Genomic DNA, 22,939 nt, shown 5'->3' with positions numbered 1-22,939 from the left:
CTGGGAGGTTAGGGGCACGAGAAGCCCGTGACAATATAATACGGTAAGTTGGTATGACAGTACAATACGCAGAAATGCCGTGTCGAAACGCTACCAGGGTTATCTGCCGGGGGTTCTCCGATGCCAATAAAGTTTAAACTCCTAATGAGATTGGACAAGGATTTCTTCTCCAATGAGAGAGGCATGTCCGTACGCGCCGTAATTCCGCATCTTCAATGGATGGAGTCTGGATTTACAGACATTCCTATTCCCTACACCCCACACAGTTTCACTTCGATTCAGTGCCGTACGGATTTACGGATTAATGCAAGCACATACAATGCGCAATCCCAACAATAGCATCATCATCATTACGCTGTCCAAACGAAGTGACCCATCATTCGATCGACTAACTGCATCGGCTCCTTCGGTTCAATATTTTAACGATCATAATGCCTTCTCGGGGAGGAGAGCGCATCAAGCTTCCACCCCCGCAATTTACTCTTTCCCACGGGGGATTCCCGAGACCGGGGAGTGGAGTATCCACTGGTTTTCTTTTACTGTACCTCGGGTTGCGGAGATGGAACAGAATTTTGTTTGCTGAGAGACTCATTGCGCGAAGGCAAATGTATTGATTCTGTGTAGTACCAGTTTTAGTTGTTGTCACACTAATTCGTGGTTGATCGTATATGAAACATACTACAAGACGTGATGAGCTGGCAGTATCTATAACAAACCGTCTTAAGGGCTACTAGACATGGTACCTAGCTCCGAGCCCTAAGAACTACTTGCTACGGAAAGTTCGCTACGACCATGCAGCTTTCCTTGTTTCTAGGTGCACACGCCGTAGTCTTAGTTGGGTAAGGCATGTTCCTATCGACCTATTTGACGTGTCAGCTGCTGACAACGCGCATATGGCAGAAAGAATACACTTGTGGCTTAATTGAACTGGCAGCATTTTAATTTACCGGACCACACTAGTAGCCGAGGGTACGGTAGGAATCTCTTTCAGTATCTCGGAAAATAGACCCTTATGAAGAATCGCCATTTGTTATCCTCCCCGAGCCAGGCCTGCTCGGGGGAAACTGAGGATACGGGGAGGAGATCGGCAGTCGAGCTCCATTTGTGGGGTATCTCAGGCAGTTTATGGGTGTAGGAGAGGCATTTGGGTTCTCTGAGTGGTTATAAGTAAGGCAGTGGATGCTGACCCGAATCGTCTATAAAAACCGGTCAAAAGGCACATGCGGCATTCCTGACCTGCATTCTAAATAAGTGTTCGCAAGACTAGAAGCCACTCTCGAGCCTGCTCACACTGTTCTTCTGCACTGACAAACTTGACATATATCTCTTCCTCGTTTTACTGTCTTCACTTGCCACTTGAGCGGGAACGTCAACTATGTTACGTCTACTGGCTCAAGCTGCTGGCGTTGAGACTACTCAGAAAAAGCCGCAGTCAGCTAACAGATGCTTCGTTGAACCGCGCTCGGTTGACGAAAGTCGTGCTCTAAGGGTAGTCATAATTGGATCAGGCATTTCCGGGATCATCTCTTCCATTCGATTCAGACAACGTATTCCCAACGTGGACCTCTGTGTCTATGAGAAAAATCCGGACATCGGAGGGACCTGGTATGAAAACAGATACCCGGGCTGTGCATGCGGTGCGTCTAACCTCCTATCTGGCCCTATGTTGTGCTATTAGTTATTCCTTTCTAACAGATATCGTTGGCAGATATCCCCGCCCACACCTATCAAGCTACGTTTGAACCAAATAAGGAGTGGTCGGCCTTCTATGCTTCATCCCCAGAGATCCATCGATACTGGAAACGGGTGGCACACAAGTATGACTGCATGAAGTATGTCAAGCTCCAGCATGAAGTCAGAGGGGCCGTGTGGGATGAGCAAAAAAGCAAGTGGCAGTTGCAGGTATATATGAATCATCGTCTTAATCCCAAATGACGGTAACTTACTATTCTTATAAAGATTAAAGACCTCAACGGCGGCTCAACATTCTCAGACCAGTGCGATGTGCTTATCTCAGCCACCGGGGCTCTAAACAATTGGAAGTGGCCCAACATCCCTGGCCTTCATGACTTCAAAGGAAAGCTTTTGCACAGTGCTGCTTGGGACGAGAGCTATGACTATAGCGTGAGATAAAATTCGTTTAAGCATCGCTTCGAGCCATAACTAACACACTCATATATAGGGTAAGAAAGTCGCGGTAATTGGGAACGGCTCTAGTGGGATTCAGATTGTCCCTGCAATGTTACCAAAAGTCGCACATCTTGACCATTATATAAGAGGCCGGACATGGATCGCGCCTACGTTTGCTCGTGAGGAGATCGATAAACGGAACGTCGAAATAGAGAACTGTATGTATTTTACTTCCTGCTAGTCTTGTGGCTTGCTAACGGTTTCCGGTAGTCTCCTTCACTCCGGAAGAAATCGAGACATTCAAGAAGGACCATAAAGCATACCAACAATTTCGCAAAGGTAAGATTACAGCATGTCATATCCGCCGAGAATTTTTTGTAACTTAAGACTCAGAGATTGAACTCGAACTGCAATCCGTCCATGGCACCACTATTCTAGGTACACCGGAGCAAGTTGAAGCCAGGGATGTGTTTCTGGAGAACATGAAGCGGCGACTATCAAGAAAACCGGAGCTTTTAAGTGGCTTGGTGCCATCTTTCCCGCCTGCCTGCCGCCGCTTGACACCCGGACCTGGCTACCTAGAAGCCTTGACCGACGACAATGTGAGCATCATCAGCAGCACTATTGTCCAAGTGGATGCCGATGGGATCATCACAGCCGACGGAACACATCATCCCACGGATGTTATTGTTTGTGCCACCGGGTTCGACACTACATTTGCACCGCGATTCCCCATTACGGGACGTGGGGGCATATCCCTGGCAGACCGCTGGCAGAAGACTCCAGAGACATATCTCTCGATGATGGTTGATGGTTTCCCCAACTACTTTATCAGTCTGGGGCCCAACTCAGCACTCGGCGAAGGCAACCTCTTGCTCCTCATTGAGAAGGCAATAGATTATTTCACGTTTTGTGTCCAAAAAATGCAACGAGACAATATTCGGGCAATAGCGGTAAAGAAAGAGGCGGTCGATCGGTTCACGCGATATTGCGATCAATACTTCGCCCAAACAGTTTTCGGACAGAAGTGTCGCAGCTGGTACAAAGGGGGAGCCGAGGATGGTAGGGTGACAGCTCTGTGGCCTGGTTAGTATGCCTTGATATGCATAAGATGCTTAACAAGAGGAAAACATCCAGTGTACTAGTCCACGTACTAACCAGGTATAGGATCTTCACTTCATTCGTTGAAAGTATTCGCACAACCTCGATGGGAAGAATTCACGTATGAGTATGTGAATGATAACCCCATCGGCTGGCTCGGGGATGGATGGACAGAAAATGAGAAGAACAAAACAATCCACGTCAACTACTTAGATGACGATCAGATTGATTTCCCGACACAATTATTGAATGCTGCCTCAGTAGAAGTGGGGGCGTGAGGGACGCATGTCAACGACGCCGATCAGTGACGAAGGATCCAGCCCCTCTTCAGATGCCGATCCTGATATGGATTATCTGGGGCGGTGAATACGATGTCTTTTTGTAATGCATTAGATTTCATGCATTAAAGCCTGTTGTTCTTGTTTTGCTGCTCTTCAGGGGTACTATCTCGAAGTGGTCGTAGGCATTGTTTCATACCTAGTGTCTAAAACTCAATAGTTTGTCCCGTGGCCACCTGCCATCAGCCCATGCCCTTATAGTATAGACTTGGTATAGATAGCTAAGTATAGCAGGTGCCATAATGGACTCGGTATAGGTACCCAGAAATGGTATAAACCGGATACGCTTGGCGAAGATCAATGTGGATCCCTTCCTTAGAAAGCCGGCAGTGGGATTGACGAAACGCTTCCCGTTCACGGCTTTTCAGGAGCCGTCGGTAAGGTATTGAAAATGCGAAGGTTGATGGTAACGACAATACCGAAGTGGACCAATGGGAGGACAAAGCTGAGCACCGGTGTATTACGTAGTCGAACAGGCGCAGCGTCTGTTTCAGGTAAGTCATGGTAAGAATTCAATGGAATAAGAATCTCGCCTTTTTCCCATGATTTAGAAATCCCAATTCTGATAATGGAGACCATGGTTCCCTCAACAGCTAGTCTTTTGGATCGTCTTCTTCTTCCTCGTCATTCAGTGAAATCATCTCATTGCCCCCATCTGAATTAATTCCCCACTGGATTTCCACTTCATCCGCCTTCTCCCCCCGAAGGTCCCATCGCATTCTCTTCCTCTATCAACCCCCTCTCCGTTTTACCCCAGGATTTCTTCTCCCCGATGAACGCCAAATCTTCGCCATGAAATCCTCTGGAAGCAAGCACTTCTGCTGTACTATCTGCCAGCGAGGTTTCACCCGCATTGACCATCTCAAGCGCCACCATCTGCGCCGTATGTTCTTTGCGCCTTTTGTCTTGCCCCGGTCTCGGCGACGCTGTGGCCGCGGATGGACCTCCCCGATCATAACTAACTGGTGAATTAATTTAACTTGCAGATTCCGGAGTAAAGCCATACTCATGCGTGTTTTGCAATGAATCATTCGCTCGATGGTTTGTAATCACTCTCTTATCTTTATTACTTTTTTTTTCTCCCTCTCTTCTTTCTTTTTGTTTTCATGTTATTTTCCCTTCTAGAGCGGATCCCCTTTTAGCTCCCAATCGGTCGCAAGTTGCAACACTCAATTGATCACATTCTCATACAGTGACAATCTACGGGACCACTACGCGGACTGCGCCCAACGAGGAGACCGAAAGATTCCCGAAACTGGACAAAGAGGCAGAAGGCGTCATGCGTGCCAATCGGTAAGTCCATCCCAATTGTGCCTTACCCACCCAAAAGACCTAGTTCCTAACGGCCTGTCGCAAATAGTGTACGTCGATGAAACTGCGATGCGATGGCTTACGGCCTTGCAGTTCTTGTCAGAAAAGAAATCTCCATTGTGATAACGAGCGCAACCAAGTGAAAGAGCCTGAGCTGGGAGGTATTAGCGCCACTTACACACCTCTCGGTTTTCTGGACTGCCTGCTCATGGCTGTATAGGCTCGGCATCTTCCAAGAACGACGACCAAGAACCGTCGTCAGATCGGGGATCTATCAAATTCCTCCTCAATGGAGGCACGGACACTTTCACGGAGCACTGGAACCTTCCTCCCAGCAATGACCGACCCCGTACGCTCAACGATTATCAGAACTCAAAGAGCTTTGAGGAAGCCGACAGCTCCATCCTAGAATACTCCACAAAGGAAAATTACCTGGAATACACACCAACATACGTTGAACCAGACCCGTCAGCTCTTTCTTTCTTCCACGATACATTTCTCGACTTCTTTAATGGCCCGTTCGGAGATCCCCATAGGGCGTCAAATGACCCGTATACAAGCGGGATGGCGTATCAGTCCATGGCGCCCTCCACGCAAAGTTCCGATCTTAGATTGACTGGACAGCAGCCCGCTTACGAACATGAAGCTCCGTTTGCAAATGCCATGATACAGGCGATTTTGACGAAAGTTTGGTCCCTTCGCCTCGACGCTAAGACGCAGGAAGAGATCTCGGAAAAGCTGAACTTCTTACTGACACCGACCCGCATGCGGAAGTATATGGCATTGTACTTCAAGTACTGGCAGCCCAATTGTCCAATGATCCATGTTCCAACATTTGATCCAAGAACCGTGTCGCTGTCGCTTCTCACGTCGGTTTGCTTCATGGGTGCCAAGTATACTGAGGATAAGAGAGAACTAGACGCCGCGCAACGACTAGTCGACTTTGCGGAACTGTTTGTCTTCTCCAACGGAATTCTATCGGGCGAAAATGAGATCAGTTCGACATATTATGGGGTTCAAAATGTTGACGACGATCCTAGTTGCTGGGTTCAATTCCAGAATTTACAGGCTGCGTTCCTCATGGTGATATGTCAGTACTGGTCAGGAAGCCGTACGTCACGGAACCGAGCAATGGAGAATCGGTTTAGCGAAGTCATCAAGGTAGGGTTGGTGCAAATCAGCGGTCTTGTTCGTCCGGGCTTACTAGGGACAGGTTGCGCGCAGAATGGGTCTACCCACATTTCAGCATGGGCCCGAGGAGCGTCTCCATGAGTATTTATGGATTCAGAGGGAGTGTCGTATACGGTACGCCGGGCTACCATCCTTTGAACTCAAGATGCCACTAACCACTTGACAGCGCCATCAACTTAATCTCGCTTCTGGACTGTGCATTTTCGTTCTATTCAAACTATCCATGCCGTTTGTCTCATAACGAGATGGAGTGTGCGTTGCCTTGCGTGGAGTCCGTGTTTGAATCGGCGCATCCATTCCAGGAACCCAACTTCGAACTATCCCGAGATATAACCCTTTCCGAAGCTTTCCAAAAGTTATTTGAAGAGGAAAGCAGCCGAGCCTCATCACCCTCCACGTCCGGCTCTACCGTTGCAGAAACCCTTGCCAAACTCACTATCCTGGACACGTTCATGTTGATTCACTGTAAGTAGATAATCTCCTGTATGCCACCACTATCTGACGGGAAACAGTGCTTTACGCTTTCATCAACACGCACATGACACTTCTCGCTACTATATTGCCAAAGTCACGGGTCCCGCACTCCCAGCAGTTACGCAATTCGCGGGCCTCTAGTATTAACTCCGCGATACCTGAGGACTCTACACTTGCTTCCATACGCATAGCACTCTCTCGTTGGCACGACCACTGGACGAGGCTGCGCAGCACAACCTCCAGCCATGACTGGGCCGCCATGGGCTTTTACAAGAATGGCTACCATTTCTGGCTTGTGTCGCAGCTTCTGATTACCAAGAAAGAGAGTGTGGACGTGGTGATGCGCATGGAAGTGAAGTGTGAGGACAAGCTGGAGCAACTTAAAGTTCTGCTGAAGGACGACAACGAATGACGCTTGATGAATGGGTCGCACTACGACGACTCATTCTATTCTTCTTTTCTTTTTCTCGTTTGTTCTTTCCTGGACAGGCGCTCACTGTATACACGATGGAATGGGGGCATGATTGTACGATACACTAGAGCATTCCGGCGTTACGAGTACATATACCTGGTTTTAGAGGGACATTTTGAATACCACAGCATAGCGTCGGAGGAGGATTTGCAATTCCAATTTGTCGCACAGACTTTGTTTCTCTCAGTAACCAACACACAAATCCGACTAGCTGGATGAAGCACACTCAACATCCAAGAACTCCTCATCAACCTATACAATATTAGCCCATGCAATCTCATTGATTACAGTATGAACAACTCACATTGGTACAAACAAAACCGCTGTCCCCATCAGGACTCTTAACATCGATATTCGTCGCATGAATACCAGAGCAAACCTAAACCATTAGCATCCCATGTACCCTCTTCGAAGAAACAAAAACTCACATCAGGACTCGAACAAATAATCGTTCCCACATTCGGATCATTCTTTCCAGATGTGACACCGGTGAGATCATTGAAGTAGACATCGCTAATCGTAAGGTTGCTCTGTTCCAAACCAAGTCAGCCAAACCATATATTCCATATACTATCCCAAACAACATCTCCCCTATGAATAAATGAATAGAAAAATAAAACCATACCGGATTCTCATTGCACAACGTCTGATTCTTCTGTCCATAGCACTGCGTAACCTCAATCGCCCAGTCCACGTTCTCGATGTACATCTTGTCGTAGGTGATGTTCTGGACGCTACCGAGACCGCCTCCACCCTGGAGATCCTCGGACATTGCGCTGGAAATACCAGGCCAGACCTTGATGCGGGCCATGTCCTTTTTTCTCTTGTTAGTGGATTGAATGGTTTGGGAAATATGGGGGGTTTGGATGGGGACGTACAGAGGCATTGTACATGGAGATGTTGTAGACGAGGACGTTCTGCACGATGTCGACTTCGCCTTGGTATTGGCCCAGTGAGCCCACGGAGATACCGTGGGAACCGTTGCAGTGGAGGTTCTGGACGAGGATCTCGGTGCTGTTTGGTTTGAAGGAGACGCAGTCTTTTGGTCTCGTTAGTATATTTTCTTGCTTTATGGGATTGCACCCAAAAGGTGAAATGGAGAGGAAACATACCATCACCGTTGTTGATAACCGAGTTCTGGATAACGATATTACTCGACCGATATGTATCCCTATTCATCATCAGCACCTCTACGAACTCCAATCAAGATAACCCAAATAATGGAAACGATAAGAAATAAAACGAAAAAAAAAAAAGAAAAGAAAAGAAAAGAAAACATACCATCCATCCGTATTCTTCGCCTCATTCTCACTACTACTATACCCCGAAATATCAATGCCATCGAACAGCACATCCGAACTATTGGCAACAAGCTGATACCACTGCGGCGAATACCGCAGCTTCAACGGGCCGATCGTACCCCCGTGCAGTCCGATAATGCCGACGAGAATGGGCCGCAGGATGAGCGCATCCTCTGCATACAAGTCGTACCAGACCTGGCCGTTACCGTTGAGTTCACCACCGCCGTAAACGTTGACGTCTGTGCCGCCGAGGTTGAAGAAGGTGGTTGCGTTCTGGAAGGTGTGTTTGAAGGAGTTCTCTTGCCAGTAATCTGTGTCTGGGGTGAAGGTGATTTTGCCGAGGATTTCTGGGTTGTTTGGTTAGTTTTTCTGGTGGTTTTGGTGTACGTGTAGAAATGTGAATTGGGTTGAGGGGTGAAATGTTTGTCCATACCCAGATCCACGTGCTTTAGGAAGGTCATGTCCAAGGCTGTACCAATCGTGTACTCCTTGTCTTCGGCGAAGACGACCTTGCCGCCGTTGTTGCATTGCTTCAGGGCGGCGAGGATGTACGGCGCATCGTCTGTTCCGTCGCCGTTGCTTTGGACCTGGCAGGTCTTGTTCCGGGGTGTACTAGCCGGGAGAGGTCGGAATGGTGGTTTGGGCCCGACTGCGTTGGTTCTAGACAGGGAGAAGCCTTCTACCGGTAGGCTTAGGCCTAGGGAGAGGAGGAGGGTTGTTGCTTGGGTGAGCTTCATGGCTCTTGTTCTTGTCAGGGTTTGGGAGGTTAATCAATGGCTGGGTTCAGATTGATGGCCCTGTCTAGTATGTAGGCGCAATAGGAATCGGGGTGTTTTTCTACGGACTTAGAATATCAACGGAGGTATAGACGGAAGTATAGGCAAATATATAGTTTCGGTTCTGGTAAACAGCCTGATCTACTCTAGTCTGCATGTATCAATGAGTCCACTAGGATAAAACCATTCATTTACTTCCCGCCAATCTTCTCCCCAGCGGGTGAAATATAAAGTGGGGAGCAGGCTAGGCAATGAGACATGCGGTCGAAGCTTTGCAGGACTCATCATAAGACAAGCTGTATCGGAGAAATGAAAGCTGAAATTAACGGATGTTATATAGGGTTAAGATTCGCCGCTTCTGATAGGAGGGATAATATGGCCGGGATTAACCCGATTGGGAGGAGAAATTGGTCGATCGTTCCTCCGTCTTGCGTCCCCGGATTTATGGCTGGACTTGTTTATGGGGAAAATACTCACAGTTACTTGGCTAAGGCCGGTTGAACGCGTTGCTTCATGCGGAGTGTCCGGGGTTGCTTCGATGTTGGGGTTGGCATGACATAATTTCACATCTATAACTAGGGCGTGTGCGAGTGGATACTATTCATTTATTCGGACTCGATACTTTTCACTTCGGTTATTGTTCACGATATAGCATGCATCCGAGAGAAGAAAAGAGAGTTAAGATCGTCCAACCCTGGGAACTGAAGTGAATTGCTGTATATATAGGACTAGTCACCTTCATATTCCGTGGACCAGCGGACTGAATCACCATTATTCGCCGTCGTGATTATTTCCACGTTATCATTTCGCGTTCGATTACATACACCAGTATCTTGTGAGCCGGCATAAGTGAAGAAATTTTTTAGATAAATTCGGTTTATCTAACGTCTTCGGCGGAAAACCAGAGCAGCCCTGATTTAGTATATACAAACGAGAACGCCAGTCGTGTTGCGGTGAACCAGTAGAGCCCCCGAGCTATTGTCTATCGAGTGCTAGATGCCCAAATCCACCCAGAAGCTCGTCAATCGACGGTCTATTTTCCTGATAGACAGTTTCCTTTTTAAATCCCCGTCGAGCCCCCTTGCGTGGTAGAGTCCCATCTAGCGGAACCAGCTGAACCGGTTTATGCGGACTTCTCAACAGCAGCCTCGGACTTAGCGACGACCTCCTTCGCCGAGTCAATCACTTCGTGTTCCATTGACTTGACGGCTTCGGCGGGCGACTGTTCCAGGCTACGGTGGTAGTTGTAGATACGACCGACCTGAACGATACCGACACATCCGAGGAAGAAGTTGACAGCGGCAAGCCTGGACGAATCAGCATTGTTAATTCCATATTATGCGCTCTCCGATCAACGTACAGATAGTTCTTAGGGGTGATGATCAAACACCAGCGGGTCCAGATGGCTCCGGTAGCCGTCAGGGCACCATTCTGAGTCAAAGACAGCTTCTCGGCGGGGCGGCTAAGATCGGAGATACCGGCGATGACCAGAGCCCACTAAGCAAAGTTAGCTATATCCATAGATATCCGTGAGTCGTGAACTGCAGCCGCCGACGCAGTTATATTGTTTCTTATTATGGTGCGTAACGGCGTCCGGCAAGGGAGGGTGTGGATTATACCTTCATGACAGGGGCCCTAGAGCAACAAGCATTAGTACGGTATATCAAAGCGGAGAGTTTATACAGCTGCTCAGAAAGTAAACAACGTACCAGAAATGCACCGTCTTAACACCAACGGGGCTGTTCCACAAACGCTGGAAAACGCTCTGTGGCTCGGCGGCGGCGGCATCCGAGGTCTGGAAGCGGCGTCCGGCGCCAAAGCGATGCTGCGCATTGCGAAAAGCAGCGCGGGAGTTCTGGAAGAAACGAAGACCGACACGGGAAGACATCGTGAAAGTGAGGAGAGAAGAAGATGGGGAAGGGAGAGACGAATGCCGGAAAGGCGGAGAAGTGGAGATAGGCTCTCAACCGGAGTTTTAGATTAGCGATGTAAAGTCGCACCAGAGGATCAATTTCAACTCTGGGAAATAAAAATGGAGGAGTGGAGATTGATTGATTGATAGAAGAAGAAGAACTAAGTGAATCAACAGAAGGATAGGATATCAGATATGAAGCCGACCTCGGCGACCGCCGTCGGGAATACTTCGATCGTTGGGGTTGCGGCTCTTTTCCGGCTGAGGTAAGCGGTGACAATCACGCTTGACCGGATTGGTCCACGGCCTCAGACCTCAATTCATCACTGTTTCAATCGCTCGATCACCCCTCCGTTGGCTCCAATTGATACCCCAGCTCTGTTTGGATCCGTTTGATCGGGGAAGCAGCTCATTACTCTTATTTCCTATCGCCCTCAATCCTCCCAATCCGGTCTCCCGTCATTCACCTTTCACAATGTCCGGCAAATACGTTTTCACCAAGGGTCTGAAGGAGCTGCGCTTCCTTTTCTGTCAGACTTCAGAGCACAGCGCTCCTACAAGGTGCGTTCGGAAATTCGATACCTGGTCATACATGGCGTGGATTTCACAAATAACACCCAACAGATCCTTCCTGCAGCGCGCATATCCCACCATGAAGAAGCACAACCCTCACGTCCCCATTCTGATGCGCGAGGCCAGCGGTACTCAGCCTAAGGTGTACGCCAGATACGGTATGCGGCCATCGTAAATCCATTGGCGAGCGAGCAGAAAGGCTAATACAGAATGATATACAGCGTTTGGCAAGGAAAAACTCGAGCCATTGAATGGTAAGAGGTCATTTGTTCTAATTTATTTTGATTCAATTACTGATATCAGAGCTGTACAGGCTTGTCGGATGCACAGATCGAAGAAAAACTTACCAAGCTCGTGAAGGAGTCGTCATAGCGAATTTTCCGCACTTCCGTATATGTCCATGCATCGTGTTCAAATCGTCAACCATTGTATCTATAGATGAATTGGAAAATTCAATTTACTTCGAACAATCAAGGGACGCCTGGAATCTCTTCTATTTATACTATCTAATTCACAGAGAACTACTACTGTTGGCTACCTGACCGAATCTAAACTGCGCCCAGCTCATACTACCCTCACCCATCGTCCACAGCCTCTTACCGACATCATCTCCCGCAGCTCCGGCGCCAACATGAATAGGAAGGAGATGGTCAAAAGTCGGGTGTGCCTGCCGAGCATCGGGTCTTTTCAACAAATCCGTCAGAGCCTGTTCTCTCTCCGCCGGGGGAGCCGTGGCAGCTTTCTTCAACGCCTCGTCGAAGCTGGTGGTGTACGGCAACGGCCGCGAATCGTTCATGGAGAACCACAGATCGCGCAGGTTGTGGACCGCCATGCCGGAGACGATGATGAGGATATTTTCATCGCGAAGGCTAGACACGGCCTGTCCGAGCCGGTAATGCGCGACAGGATCTTCATTCTTGAACAGTGAAACCTGCACAATGGGCACGTTCAACGGGTTCGACTCAGGCTCGAACGCTATACGCTATTAGTTTTCGTCCACCGAATCAATCATCATCTCTTGCAAAGAAAATGAACCTACCACACTTAAAACTCGCCCACACGCCGTGATCCAAGCCTCTTTTCACACCTTCCGCCTTAATCCCCGCTTTCCCGAGCAGATCAAGCACCTTATTCGCAACCTCCCTGCTGCCCACATTGGGATACTTCTCCTTGTAAAAATGGCTGGGGAAACCGTAGAAACTACCCGATAATCAGTACGAGTCACCCACCACTGATATCCCCGCGCAAAATCGCAGAGAAAGCAAGAGGATAAAAAAAAAAAAAAAAAAGAGAGAGACATACTCATAAATCAAATCCGTAATCTCAGCCGTATTAACCTGAATCGTATCCCTGCCCGCCTGCCAATGCGCCGAGAAAACCACCACAGCCTTTGGCTTCACCTTAGTCGTAATCTCCTTCCCGATCTGCCCCAGCTTCTTGTACGCCGGGTGGTCCGTCTGGTACATGACATTCGGCTTCATTTATATAATCAGCAATTCCTCTCTCCCTCTCTCTTGAAAATCCACAGAAAAAAAAATGGTATAGAAACTTACACCCCCATGACTCAAAAAGTAAATCGGTGTTCGACTCATCTTCTCACTACCAGCCTTGCGAGACGCTGTCTTTGAGATTTCCCTGCTAACAGCAGGAGTACTAGTGAAGAAACGTTTAAGACCGAACAGATTGGCGGTTTCGGAGTGTGGTTGCTGCTCCTCTGTAGTATTGCTGTTGGTATTGTAGCCTATAAAGAAGGCGAGAGATACTGCGATGAGGACGGTGAGGATGGAGAGCGCTGTTAGTGTGGAGGGTTTTTTGGTGGGTTGTTGTTGTGTTGGGGGTGTGGTGGGTTGGGAAGACATATAGTGTGTTCCAGGGTTTATCGTTGGAATTCGGGATAGTAAGGTCTTTGGGAGAGGGAAAGTGTGGTTTTGTAGTTCTGGTAGAATTGAGTTGATTTGTATACAATTATATATTGTAGCCAATGGTTATTCGAGCTTGGATTGGAAATTGAAATTGTAAGCAGTTGTCAGCCGGATGCGCGGAAGTGCGGAATCGGTCCGCTCTGGTTTGTGTAGGAGTATGTGTGTAGTAGGTCATCATTGGATTATGGGACATGTTAATGGCATTATAGAGACGCTTATTTATGTGGAAGTAGTGTATTTGTATTAGTATTATTTTCTTTGGAATCTCGCTCTATGTTCTCGAAGCGCATAAGTAATAGGGTATACATCATATGGTATTCATCAAGTCTTCCATTTCCAACATTTCAACCATGTGCATAATAGTATTTCCAACCGGGCCGAAAGAAAAATAAAGGTAATGCAAATGGGTTTATAATAGAAAAGAAAATGCTCGTGCATGAGACATTAAATCTATAGTTCCCCGTTCCGACATCACATAAGGATGCAGTCGCCTTCGTTCTGCTTCTGTTGGTTGGCACCAGACCGAGAAAGCCGAGCTTTCTGCATCCGGGCTCCGCCCTTCTTGATTTCTTCAAGGCGTTCGCGGGCTTTCGGAAATCCTTGGGCTGTTTGGTAGAATAACGTTGGTTAGCAATTGTATCAAAGTGCCAGACTGTAAAGCACTCACCAGCTGCCCGCCAATACCATCGCTTAGCATCCTCCATATTGGCGGTGACCCCGATTCCAACTTCGGTATAATAACCCATTGCATATTCTGCCTTTGCAAGACAGGAAGTGGCGGCCTTGCGTGCCCAGAGGTAGGCTTCTGTGTCGCTCTGCTGCAGAATCCCCTCCGCGCCAGTCAGATACCATCCGCTCAAGGCAAGTTCACTTTGATGCTCGCCCTGCGCTGCCGCATGAGTATACCAAAAGATACTCTGCCGAGGGTCCACAGGGCACCCCATCAACCCATACTCGTATGCAGTGGCTAATTGGAACTGGGAGAACTTATACCCCAATTCTGCAGCTTGGTGGAATAGTTGACTAGCATACGCCTCATCACGGATAACGATGTCATTCGGGCCTGCATTGGCATACATGAGCGCAAGTTCATGTAGTGCGTGTGGGTTTTCGGCATCGGCACGTTCTGCGGCACGCTTCAGCCATGAGACACCCTCGCGAGGGTTCTTTGCTTGGCCGAGAAGCCCCTTGAGCATAATCATTCCCATCTTGTACATCGCTGGTGGATCACCCAAGGATGCAGCACGCTTATACCAGTGTACTGCCTTGAACGGATCCCGCTTGGTACCACCGCCTTCTTCCGGACCAATCTCGCAACACACAGCCGTACGGTAGGCCGCCTGACCATGCCCTTGCTTGGCAGCAGTCTGATACAAGTGGAAAGCTTCTTTATGATCAACCTGAAGACCCAGTATTCCTTGACCGTAGCAGTCCGCCAGGAAAAACTGCGCGTCAGCGTATCCGCTGGACACAAGCTTTTTGACGATTTTGTACGCATCCATCGCATACTTCTCCCTCGCTTTCGCCTTGGACTTGGGATCTAATCGACTACTCTCAACCAGTACCACTGAGGCCTCGGCTAGTTTCTGGGCGAGTAACAACTGGGTCTTCTTGTCCGAAGGATTGCTCTTGGCCACCCGCTGCAATTGTTGAAGTTCTTCTTGTGTCACGGGTCCGGCGGGTGGATCAACCGGAGGGCCTTGCTGCGCAACAACAGGAGGTGGTGCGGAGTCAGTGGCGCTGTTGTACTGGCGTACAGGTGCTGGCTTGTTACCCTGATCATGTCCGGGCCGGAAAGGCGCCGGATGATGGGGTAACGCATCAGGGTTTTGCTCGGGATCTACCGGGTCCATCTGATTCATTACTGGTGGCGGCGCTTCATTCCCATATGCGGGCTGGTTGGCGCGGTATGACTGAGGAGGTCCATTGCTGCGAATGGAGCCATCGCGGCCTACGTATCCAGTTTGTCCATCGGGGTATGCATTCATTTGCGACCCCCAGCTACCATGCTGTTGTTGGTGCGGAGTCTGCATGGGGTCCTCATGACCGAACCCGTACTCCATTCTCTCCTGGTGCTGTGCAGCGGGTGCTGATGCAGGGAGGTCGAAGTGGAAGCCTGCATTCTCGAATTGATTTGGCACAACCCCTGGCCTCATCTCCGGCTGGGATTGGACATGATGAACTTCGGTAGGCTGTGGGTTGAATGCCGCATATTGACCCTGGGGAGCGGAAGGAGCAGGTGTTTTTGGTTTCGGTTGTTCTAATCCGAATAAACTTTCGTCGATTGCACCACCTTGGCCGCCATCCGGCATAGCGTCGAAATTAGGCATATCGGGTTCATCTGCATGGGCCGTGCTATAATAGCTATCCAGTAATGCGTCGACATGGAGAGACTTATGGGCATTGGCTTTCGTGGCAAATGAGGGGTCTTGGTATGTCGCTTGTCCAGGATACATTGGCTTAGCCACGGGCGGTGCGACCGGTGGTGTCATTGGCGGTGCAGCTGTAACAGGCATCGTTGCGCTTCTATTGATATGCGGTACCGGTGGGGGTCCATTTGGGTCGGTATAAGACCGCTCGCTCCGATCAGACTGTCCGGTCGACGGGCGCCCTTGGCTCGCAGACCTTACGGGACCACCGGGGTAGTCTCCCCTACCCCGTCCAGCGGAGCCAGGGGGCGGCTGTCGAGGCATCTCCTGCCGTCGTCCGTGCGACGTATGCGGACGGTCCGGAACCGTTACAGGCGACATTGGGCTATTGAGATCCATCCTTGCCATTCCAGTTTCAATTCCTGTTGCAGTTGAGCCGGACCGGCTGCGTGGTTCCTGAGAGGGAAACATCGGAAACGGGTTGTCCCATGTTGCGTTGGAGGGAGGTGGCATAGGACGGGGGGCTGGATTATTATCAGTTCTTGAGTTTAAGGATCCGTTCGATGCGAGGTTTTACTCACGAGGCCTTGAGCGATCTTGCCTTGGCGGCGCTCGCCTGTCACTAGGGCCGCGAGGCGCATCGTATCGGTTTGGCGGTGGTCGACCTCGTGGCGCATATCCGCGATCAGGTCGGGACTCCATGGGAGGGCCATAGCCTCCCCGAGGTGGTCGGGGAGCACCTCGCGGGGGTCCGTATGATCTCGGAACTGCTTGGTCACTCGAATAACCGTATCCTGCATCGTCATAGCCTCCACTACCAGGCGGATAAGCGCCGTTGTCGTAGCCGTAATCATAACCCTGGTCAAAATACCCGTCTTGTGGCGGGCCTGCGGGCCGAGAGGGACGGGGGCCGTAGTTTCTCATGGGCGGAGGCCTCTGCGCTGGACGCTGAGGGTAAGCCATGACAAAGCTCAAAGCTTCGGTTACGGAGGTAATGTCCTTTAGTAAAGAGAAGCGGGTTGGTTTTCTTTGTCCGGTTGGGTATCAACTAATTCGGTGCGAGTGTGTGTCACGCCTCTAGCTCTCATCCACTATGTATCTATCCATCGGAGATCAGCTGGTGCATTTTTGTGGGAAGTTCCAGTCAGGGCAAGTTGAAGGGGTGCGCGCAACGGTCGACGCTTACTGGAACCACGCGACAGCAAAGGAATGAATACCAGCCCCACGAGGTCGAACAAGCGCAACAGAAGTATGCGATAACAAACCAATCAATGGAGTCCACGGGCCTGGAACAGGAAAGACATTGTCAGCGGACAATCTTTGGCGCGGAGGGCTTGAGAAGCCGAGTGCGCGATTGGAGCGTCAATGCGTGAGGACAACCAACTTGTTCGAGGGGAATAAGAAACCACAGGGGGAGGGGACTAAGGGATGCTTCTCCAAAGGAATGAAGGAGACGCAGCAACGGAGGAATCGAACTGGAAAAGCAAAAATGACCGAGCGACAGACAAAGTCCCTGTGGTTTGTGGAAAAAGAGCGTGTGACCACGGAGGGGGAATGAGGGTGAGTTTTATTTGAGGGAGATAAAATGGATTTAAAATGGGATGTCCGGATGGAACCGTGGAGGTTTGTAATTACTAGTCAGTATTTTTTAATATCCGGGACTGAACCGCGCAGGTACCCACGAATAATAATAAGGAGTTCGGATACACAAGGGATCGAATATTGTGGGATTATCCTTTCTAGAATGCAAGACTTTAAATGAACGACTCATGCCTTCCTCACTGTCTGCCTAATTTTCTTATGCCACAGGTGACTTGGACAGTGTAGGTTCTTCTCTGGTCCCCACATCCTGTCCCGCAATCATTCTCTGGTGTTTTGATTGTTTGATATCAGTGTCCACTTGTTGCAGAATGGGATTCTCACTTGAGGGCCTGACATCCCCTAAGCACAGTTAGTGGATTCTTAGTGTTCTTTCCCATGTGTAGTGGGGAAGTGGACCCCAATGAAGTAATAAAATTCATGAACACAAAATGTAGGTACCCGAAAAGAAATAAAAAGGAGAGAAAATAGAATAGTCAAGAAATTTATCTACTTCAATTCAGGGCAAATAGTATCGATCTCTTTGTTGGTATGTTTCACGACAGCCACTTCATTATTTTTTCTTTTTTTTTTTTTTGTTTCTTCGCGCTACAGATGGCATTCTCTGTATTTTGCAACATACTTTTTCTATGAAAAGTGGAGAAAGCGGTCACAGCCCTTTAGTATCGAGTAGTATTGTTCCCAAGGCTGCTGAAATGCAATGTCATCCCAATCAGAGAGACAAATTTCTCCTTCAAGATAAACCCCGGCGCAAGTTCACTTCTTGGCGAGTCCAATAATTCCCCTCCCCTCCCTCTTTGCATGGATGCCCTTGGCGCAAACCATGGGCCGGCGGTTAACTGACGTCCGGATAACCTTGTCCTAATTATAGATTCTTTTCTTCCTGACAATGGAAGTCAATATGCGATAGGTACCGACAAGTCTGTACTCCGTATACATCGCTGAAACAATATGTGACTCGCGATATGATGCAAGAAATGCACCAATTGACGGATAGATTCGTGGTCCAATATATTTACCTCGATCCATCTACGTCTAGTAATATATTGTGAATCGACTATCGAGTAATAGGGGTTAGTCTTATGGAATGTTCCGTGTTGCTTGTCGTGTCCACCCCCTGCCTCTTAGGGCAATTCACTGAGGTACGAATACGATGCTGTATAGTATACTCCGGAGTATGTAAATAAAGTATGACGGAGTATCTCAATTTCGAAACGCAGGGGATTGTGCCTGGTGCTGATAATATCAATGATTCGTCAAGAAAAGCGTCTTCTCTAACCATCGCCCGTTGTATGACGTTGAATTGGTTGTCTCGTGTTGCAGCTTCCTCCTTACATGCTTACTTTCTACCCCTTGAACTTAACTGCAACCGTTGCATAGATTTGTCACGACGCGTGAATCAGATAGGGCCCCTTGCTGCCGAATACCTTCTCTGTTCCAGCCGTTATACATGCGACACACTCTGCAGCGAACAGGGTAAGTCATGAAAATACTACACAGTACTCTCAGTACCGATCAGCCGAAAATACCTCCCTAACAAGACAGTATCCGTGAGTGAGATAATAGAAATGCCCCAAGACAGCATCTACTCCAGCAACTAGCAAAGGTAGCGGTTAATAGTAGAAACAGTTAAGCTAGTGTCAGAACGGGTGGAGCATATGAACTGTTTTTTTTCTTGCCCTTTTTTCTTTCTTGTCCCTCAGACCATAGTTTGCATCGTTTGCCGGGTTCAATCCGTACCTGCGCCACCCTTCATATCCGCCTCGCCTCAAACAAAATCTCAGCCACATCCCGACCGCCGAACCACCGATGATGCTATTCCGTTCCACCCAATTATGCGCAGCCTATTATTTCTCCCCGATTGAGCAGCACCTGCGCGTGGACCTCCCACACACACAAGAAAGCACTTTTCCTTATCCATCAGGGCTCTAAGTGATACAATCGAAACAAACCTGACATCATTGTCTCGGCAATCATATCCGCTTCCCTCGGACCTCGCCATCACCATGTCCAAAGCCGGAACCTGGATAAAGATGTTCGTCGTGTAAGTTCCCACGTTCTACGAGATCTTATATGCAACGGAAGCTGATGGAATATTATTCTAGCGGCACGGTGATCTGTGTCGGCGGCCCCGCTCTCGTCCAAGCCATCCGTCCTACCGATGAAGAATTGTTTAAGCGGTATAACCCGGAGCTCCAACGGCGGAGTCTGGAGGAGGGTGATCGTCGCGCGCAGGAATTCGATGATTATGTGAATAAGTTGAAGCAGTGGTCTAAGTCCGATAAGTCGAGTATGTTTCTATCTGGGGTGAAGCGAATTGACTGGGAAGATCGTTGGGCTAATGGGTCTGGATAGTCTGGGTTGCGGCTCAGGAACAACAAGAACAGATGCGGACACAAGCTGCGGTGCAGCGGAGTCAGGCAAAGGACGAGGCGAAGGCACAGCGTGAGGAGATGCGCAAGGAGTTGCTGGGTGAGAAATGATCTCGTGGTTGTGTGGGATTCACAATGAGACGAGCTATGGTAGAGGCGGTTGATATAAAGGTATACCGGGTGTTAGAGTATCCCATATACCCTTATCTGTACTTATACCCGTGGTCGCTGGGCCGAGGGAGTCAAAAGCTTTGTGCATGGATCTTGGGCGAGTCTTTTTGCGGAGTTTTCGGTTGGGCGCTTTGTTGTTTGCATATATGAAAGAATACGGATGAGATGATTGTATAGTATTGTCTACAGATATATTCTCCGTTCTTGATCTATCCTATAGCTGCATTCTACTATGCAGCAGTAATTGTATGACCAATTCGAGGCAGGAAGACGCTTGCATTGATATTTCGTCGTAAACATATCAAGATAACAGGATGACAATTGTTCTTGTGAGAAGAAGAAAGAAAGGAAGAAAGAGTATTGCAAATGAGTGCCCTATAACAGACAGATTCATTGTGAAATTACATGGAGCAAGATACAGATGATTGACAAAAGTGAAAAGAAAACGCTCACCGCAAGAAACAAACATCACGACATTCTTTTGTTCGATCTAGAGCTAGATCTAGATCCGATAGCTGTCGTCAAGATGGTGATATACAAGCAAATCCATGATGAGCAAGTAGTATCCAGTGGGTAACCATGTATTGTTAAATGTCGCGCAAATTTGTGTTAGAGGTCGATATAGTGAATACCTCCCACTATATTGGTTGATTCCAGTCGATAACCCTAGGCAAGTAATGAAGGCTCCATATCACAATACCTTTGCCTCGTTGATCTGATCGTCAGATGCGTAGTAAAAAGTCGACTTTCTTTTGTACAAGACCTTTCATTCTCAAAAGTCTGGACCTTGAATGTCAAACATGACCCCAGCGCCCTCACATGCGAACCTCAGAATTGCTGCACACAGTATTTGTGCCACCACTGGGCCGATCTTAAGCACAATTCGTCGAAGCTGAGGTACAAAGTGATTTCGATATCTAACCAGATCCTCAAGGTCAGACACTATATAAGTAGAACAGCCCACCACAACGCCCGTAATTTCGAGGACCTCTAGTGAGCGAGGAAGTACAGCTGCGAATGATCCTGAATTGTTAATCTTGAGTCTCGTGAAGCTGGCGTGCGGGATAGAAAGCTGTTGGAGTACGCTAAACTCCTTCAATGAACCGAGTAGGTCATATAGGTCGTATTGCACCATTGCTGCACTTTGAAACTCAAATTTGTCTGAAGCCGTCCGCATAAAGCCCAGGCGAAGAGATTTCAGGGTCTCTTTGACTTGAAGAAGGGACAGGCGGAACGCTTTTGTATCGATGTGCCCACGATGCAAATCAGGAGAATAATCGAGTACCACATGGAAATGCTCGAGCTTAGGGCACATTTTAATCCATTTGGTCATGCCTATGGGATCAAAAGCCCCCATCGTCGCACCGGCTCGAGTAACTTGACAAGTAGGGCTGCCAACTGTAAGTTGATCCAAAGACCTTCGGCTTTGTTGTACAAGGCGCTCTTGAATGTTGCATACTAACACTTCACGAACAGCTGGGAAATAATAAAAAGGCAGTGCGAGGTCTGTGGTTACCGGTCTGTACCCAGTAAGGGAGCCAATCATAACTTCTCGCAGAAAGGGAAATGGGGGAGCGTTGTGAAAAGGTCGCTGACGTATGACTGCCTTTTCCAATATATCTTGCAGTAGTTGATCATGATCATAAGCCAGCCGAAGTGTCTCTAAGCGACTCAGGCGAGTTAGCAACAAGCCCATCCATGCCACAGCACATAACCTGGAAAGGTACTTCTTCCATCTGGCCTTCTCTGTCTTTGCTGCGAATGTTTCGTTCAGCATTCTTTTCATCAGTGCAGAGTCTATACCATGACCATGCTCTGATTTGTGGTGCCTGTTCCGAAATTCGCAGTGGTAGCCGAGTCCAAATGTCACATGGCGTACATGGCTCGCTAAATGTGGGTGTCTGTAAAGGTTCTGAACTATCGCTGGGATGCTTCTTCTTGGGCAGAGTGTAATTGATACATAGAGTAGAGGCTGGAAAACTCGCTGGAACCCCCGAGAGCACTCACTCAATGCACGTTTCGTCGGCAGATCGTGTATATGTTCCCCTATCAGTAGAAGCAGTTCGGTAGGCAGGCGATTCATCTTGTTTGAGATTATCCTTTAAGTCAAATACTCTTTTGGTTGTCTTCGGTTCAAAAGCGGTTGTAGGAGAGGAATATGCCCAGTGATATGAATTAGGCGAAAAGAGAATCAGTTATAACATAAGCGGGTAGGAGTGAGTCAAGATGTTCCCAATGTCGTAGGAATGATGCCGATGATGAACTATTGACTCACAAGGACAGACTCGAAGTGCATCCATCTCTGTGTCATCATGGCTTCATTACTTTCTAAAATAGATTACCCTCAGAAGGAGGTGGGTGCTTAATCGCAAGAAAGAGGTGCTACCTTTATGAAGCAATATAGATCAAGTTAGCATGAATTATGACTATTGACTGCTCATACTCTAAATCGCCCTATTATAGATCTTCTTCTCCCACCTCTTCGCATCCAAGTAACCTCTCTGAAATATTTATAGGGCCGTATAGTATAGTTTAATATGTCAGCTTAGTTCGAAGTCAAACAGTAAAATCTTAGTCTCCTACAGCATGCTCTCCGTCTTTGATACACCCGGACACTATAAGCCGAAAGCAAACCAGCCTTCAGGGTGTGCCAAATCTTATATTGCAAGTCCAGCTTCTATAAAACAAATCCTAGTCCCTCCTACTTACAGCATATTCTCCTTATACACCATATAAGTATCTTTCCCAGAAACCTACGTTTCGGGATATTCATATCCAGATCCTCCATACTCGACATCTTGATTTAGTAATACAAACATTGCTAAGTTATTAATTTTGATTATATAGAGACTTGAAACTTATTGAAAGATAATCTACCGAGCACTAATAGCTTTACAATGTACATGTACATGATCTCAAGATCAGGA

The 22,939-nt window shown here is 48.2% G+C and overlaps 9 protein-coding genes across 9 annotated transcripts; 4 read left to right on the top strand and 5 right to left on the bottom strand.

The window, feature by feature from the left end:
• Positions 1–1,375: 1,375 nt before the first annotated feature.
• On the top strand, positions 1,376–3,221 carry F9C07_7059 (putative flavin-binding monooxygenase; the record flags this gene model as incomplete). The annotated part of the gene is made up of 6 exons (XM_071511568.1): positions 1,376–1,637; positions 1,709–1,902; positions 1,960–2,124; positions 2,183–2,348; positions 2,401–2,469; positions 2,518–3,221. The coding sequence occupies 6 exons, from the start codon at positions 1,376–1,378 to the stop codon at positions 3,219–3,221; spliced, it is 1,560 nt and encodes a 519-aa protein (XP_071365115.1).
• A 1,140-nt stretch (positions 3,222–4,361) lies between these two features.
• F9C07_2231083 (C2H2 finger domain protein) lies at positions 4,362–6,957 on the top strand (the record flags this gene model as incomplete). The annotated part of the gene is made up of 7 exons (XM_071509876.1): positions 4,362–4,452; positions 4,763–4,862; positions 4,974–5,041; positions 5,101–6,041; positions 6,094–6,185; positions 6,238–6,536; positions 6,584–6,957. 7 exons carry the CDS (start codon positions 4,362–4,364, stop codon positions 6,955–6,957), a joined length of 1,965 nt encoding a protein of 654 aa, XP_071365114.1.
• Positions 6,958–7,224: 267 nt separating this feature from the next.
• On the bottom strand, positions 7,225–9,055 carry F9C07_7056 (putative extracellular exo-polygalacturonase; the record flags this gene model as incomplete). Its single annotated transcript, XM_041291041.1, has 8 exons — positions 7,225–7,269; positions 7,322–7,396; positions 7,446–7,547; positions 7,643–7,831; positions 7,896–8,056; positions 8,130–8,188; positions 8,299–8,665; positions 8,752–9,055. 8 exons carry the CDS (start codon positions 9,053–9,055, stop codon positions 7,225–7,227), a joined length of 1,302 nt encoding a protein of 433 aa, XP_041144806.1.
• A 1,162-nt stretch (positions 9,056–10,217) lies between these two features.
• Positions 10,218–10,982, bottom strand: F9C07_7055 (UPF0041 domain protein; the record flags this gene model as incomplete). The annotated part of the gene is made up of 4 exons (XM_041291040.1): positions 10,218–10,401; positions 10,455–10,591; positions 10,714–10,729; positions 10,804–10,982. The coding sequence occupies 4 exons, from the start codon at positions 10,980–10,982 to the stop codon at positions 10,218–10,220; spliced, it is 516 nt and encodes a 171-aa protein (XP_041144805.1).
• Positions 10,983–11,220: 238 nt separating this feature from the next.
• Positions 11,221–12,055, top strand: F9C07_2282184 (NADH-ubiquinone oxidoreductase 105 kDa subunit). The gene is made up of 4 exons (XM_041291051.2): positions 11,221–11,567; positions 11,631–11,737; positions 11,801–11,833; positions 11,893–12,055. Exons 1-4 carry the CDS (start codon positions 11,482–11,484, stop codon positions 11,949–11,951), a joined length of 285 nt encoding a protein of 94 aa, XP_041144804.1. The 5' UTR covers positions 11,221–11,481; the 3' UTR covers positions 11,952–12,055.
• On the bottom strand, positions 12,056–13,438 carry F9C07_2282183 (putative aromatic ring-opening dioxygenase LigB subunit; the record flags this gene model as incomplete). Its single annotated transcript, XM_071510546.1, has 4 exons — positions 12,056–12,554; positions 12,619–12,779; positions 12,882–13,054; positions 13,106–13,438. The coding sequence occupies 4 exons, from the start codon at positions 13,436–13,438 to the stop codon at positions 12,091–12,093; spliced, it is 1,131 nt and encodes a 376-aa protein (XP_071365113.1). The 3' UTR covers positions 12,056–12,090.
• Positions 13,439–13,520: 82 nt separating this feature from the next.
• F9C07_2151697 (extracellular protein SEL-1) lies at positions 13,521–18,075 on the bottom strand. Its single transcript, XM_071509236.1, has 4 exons — positions 17,057–18,075; positions 16,452–16,969; positions 14,169–16,394; positions 13,521–14,106 (listed from the first exon to the last, which is right to left on the bottom strand). The coding sequence occupies exons 2-4, from the start codon at positions 16,831–16,833 to the stop codon at positions 13,973–13,975; spliced, it is 2,742 nt and encodes a 913-aa protein (XP_071365112.1). The 5' UTR covers positions 16,834–16,969; positions 17,057–18,075; the 3' UTR covers positions 13,521–13,972.
• A 1,400-nt stretch (positions 18,076–19,475) lies between these two features.
• Positions 19,476–19,952, top strand: F9C07_7051 (uncharacterized protein; the record flags this gene model as incomplete). Its single annotated transcript, XM_041291050.1, has 3 exons — positions 19,476–19,513; positions 19,575–19,759; positions 19,825–19,952. The coding sequence occupies 3 exons, from the start codon at positions 19,476–19,478 to the stop codon at positions 19,950–19,952; spliced, it is 351 nt and encodes a 116-aa protein (XP_041144801.1).
• A 352-nt stretch (positions 19,953–20,304) lies between these two features.
• F9C07_1434957 (uncharacterized protein) lies at positions 20,305–22,462 on the bottom strand. Its single transcript, XM_071508094.1, has one exon. The coding sequence runs from the start codon at positions 22,093–22,095 to the stop codon at positions 20,785–20,787; it is 1,311 nt and encodes a 436-aa protein (XP_071365111.1). The 5' UTR covers positions 22,096–22,462; the 3' UTR covers positions 20,305–20,784.
• Between the last annotated feature and the right edge of the window lie 477 nt (positions 22,463–22,939).

The sequence above is a fragment of the Aspergillus flavus genome, chromosome 3 (assembly GCF_009017415.1).
Source record: "Aspergillus flavus chromosome 3, complete sequence".
Classification (NCBI taxonomy): domain Eukaryota; kingdom Fungi; phylum Ascomycota; class Eurotiomycetes; order Eurotiales; family Aspergillaceae; genus Aspergillus; species Aspergillus flavus.
The sequence above is the reverse complement of the archived record's forward strand: the minus strand, read 5'-3'. Positions and strand labels throughout refer to the sequence as shown.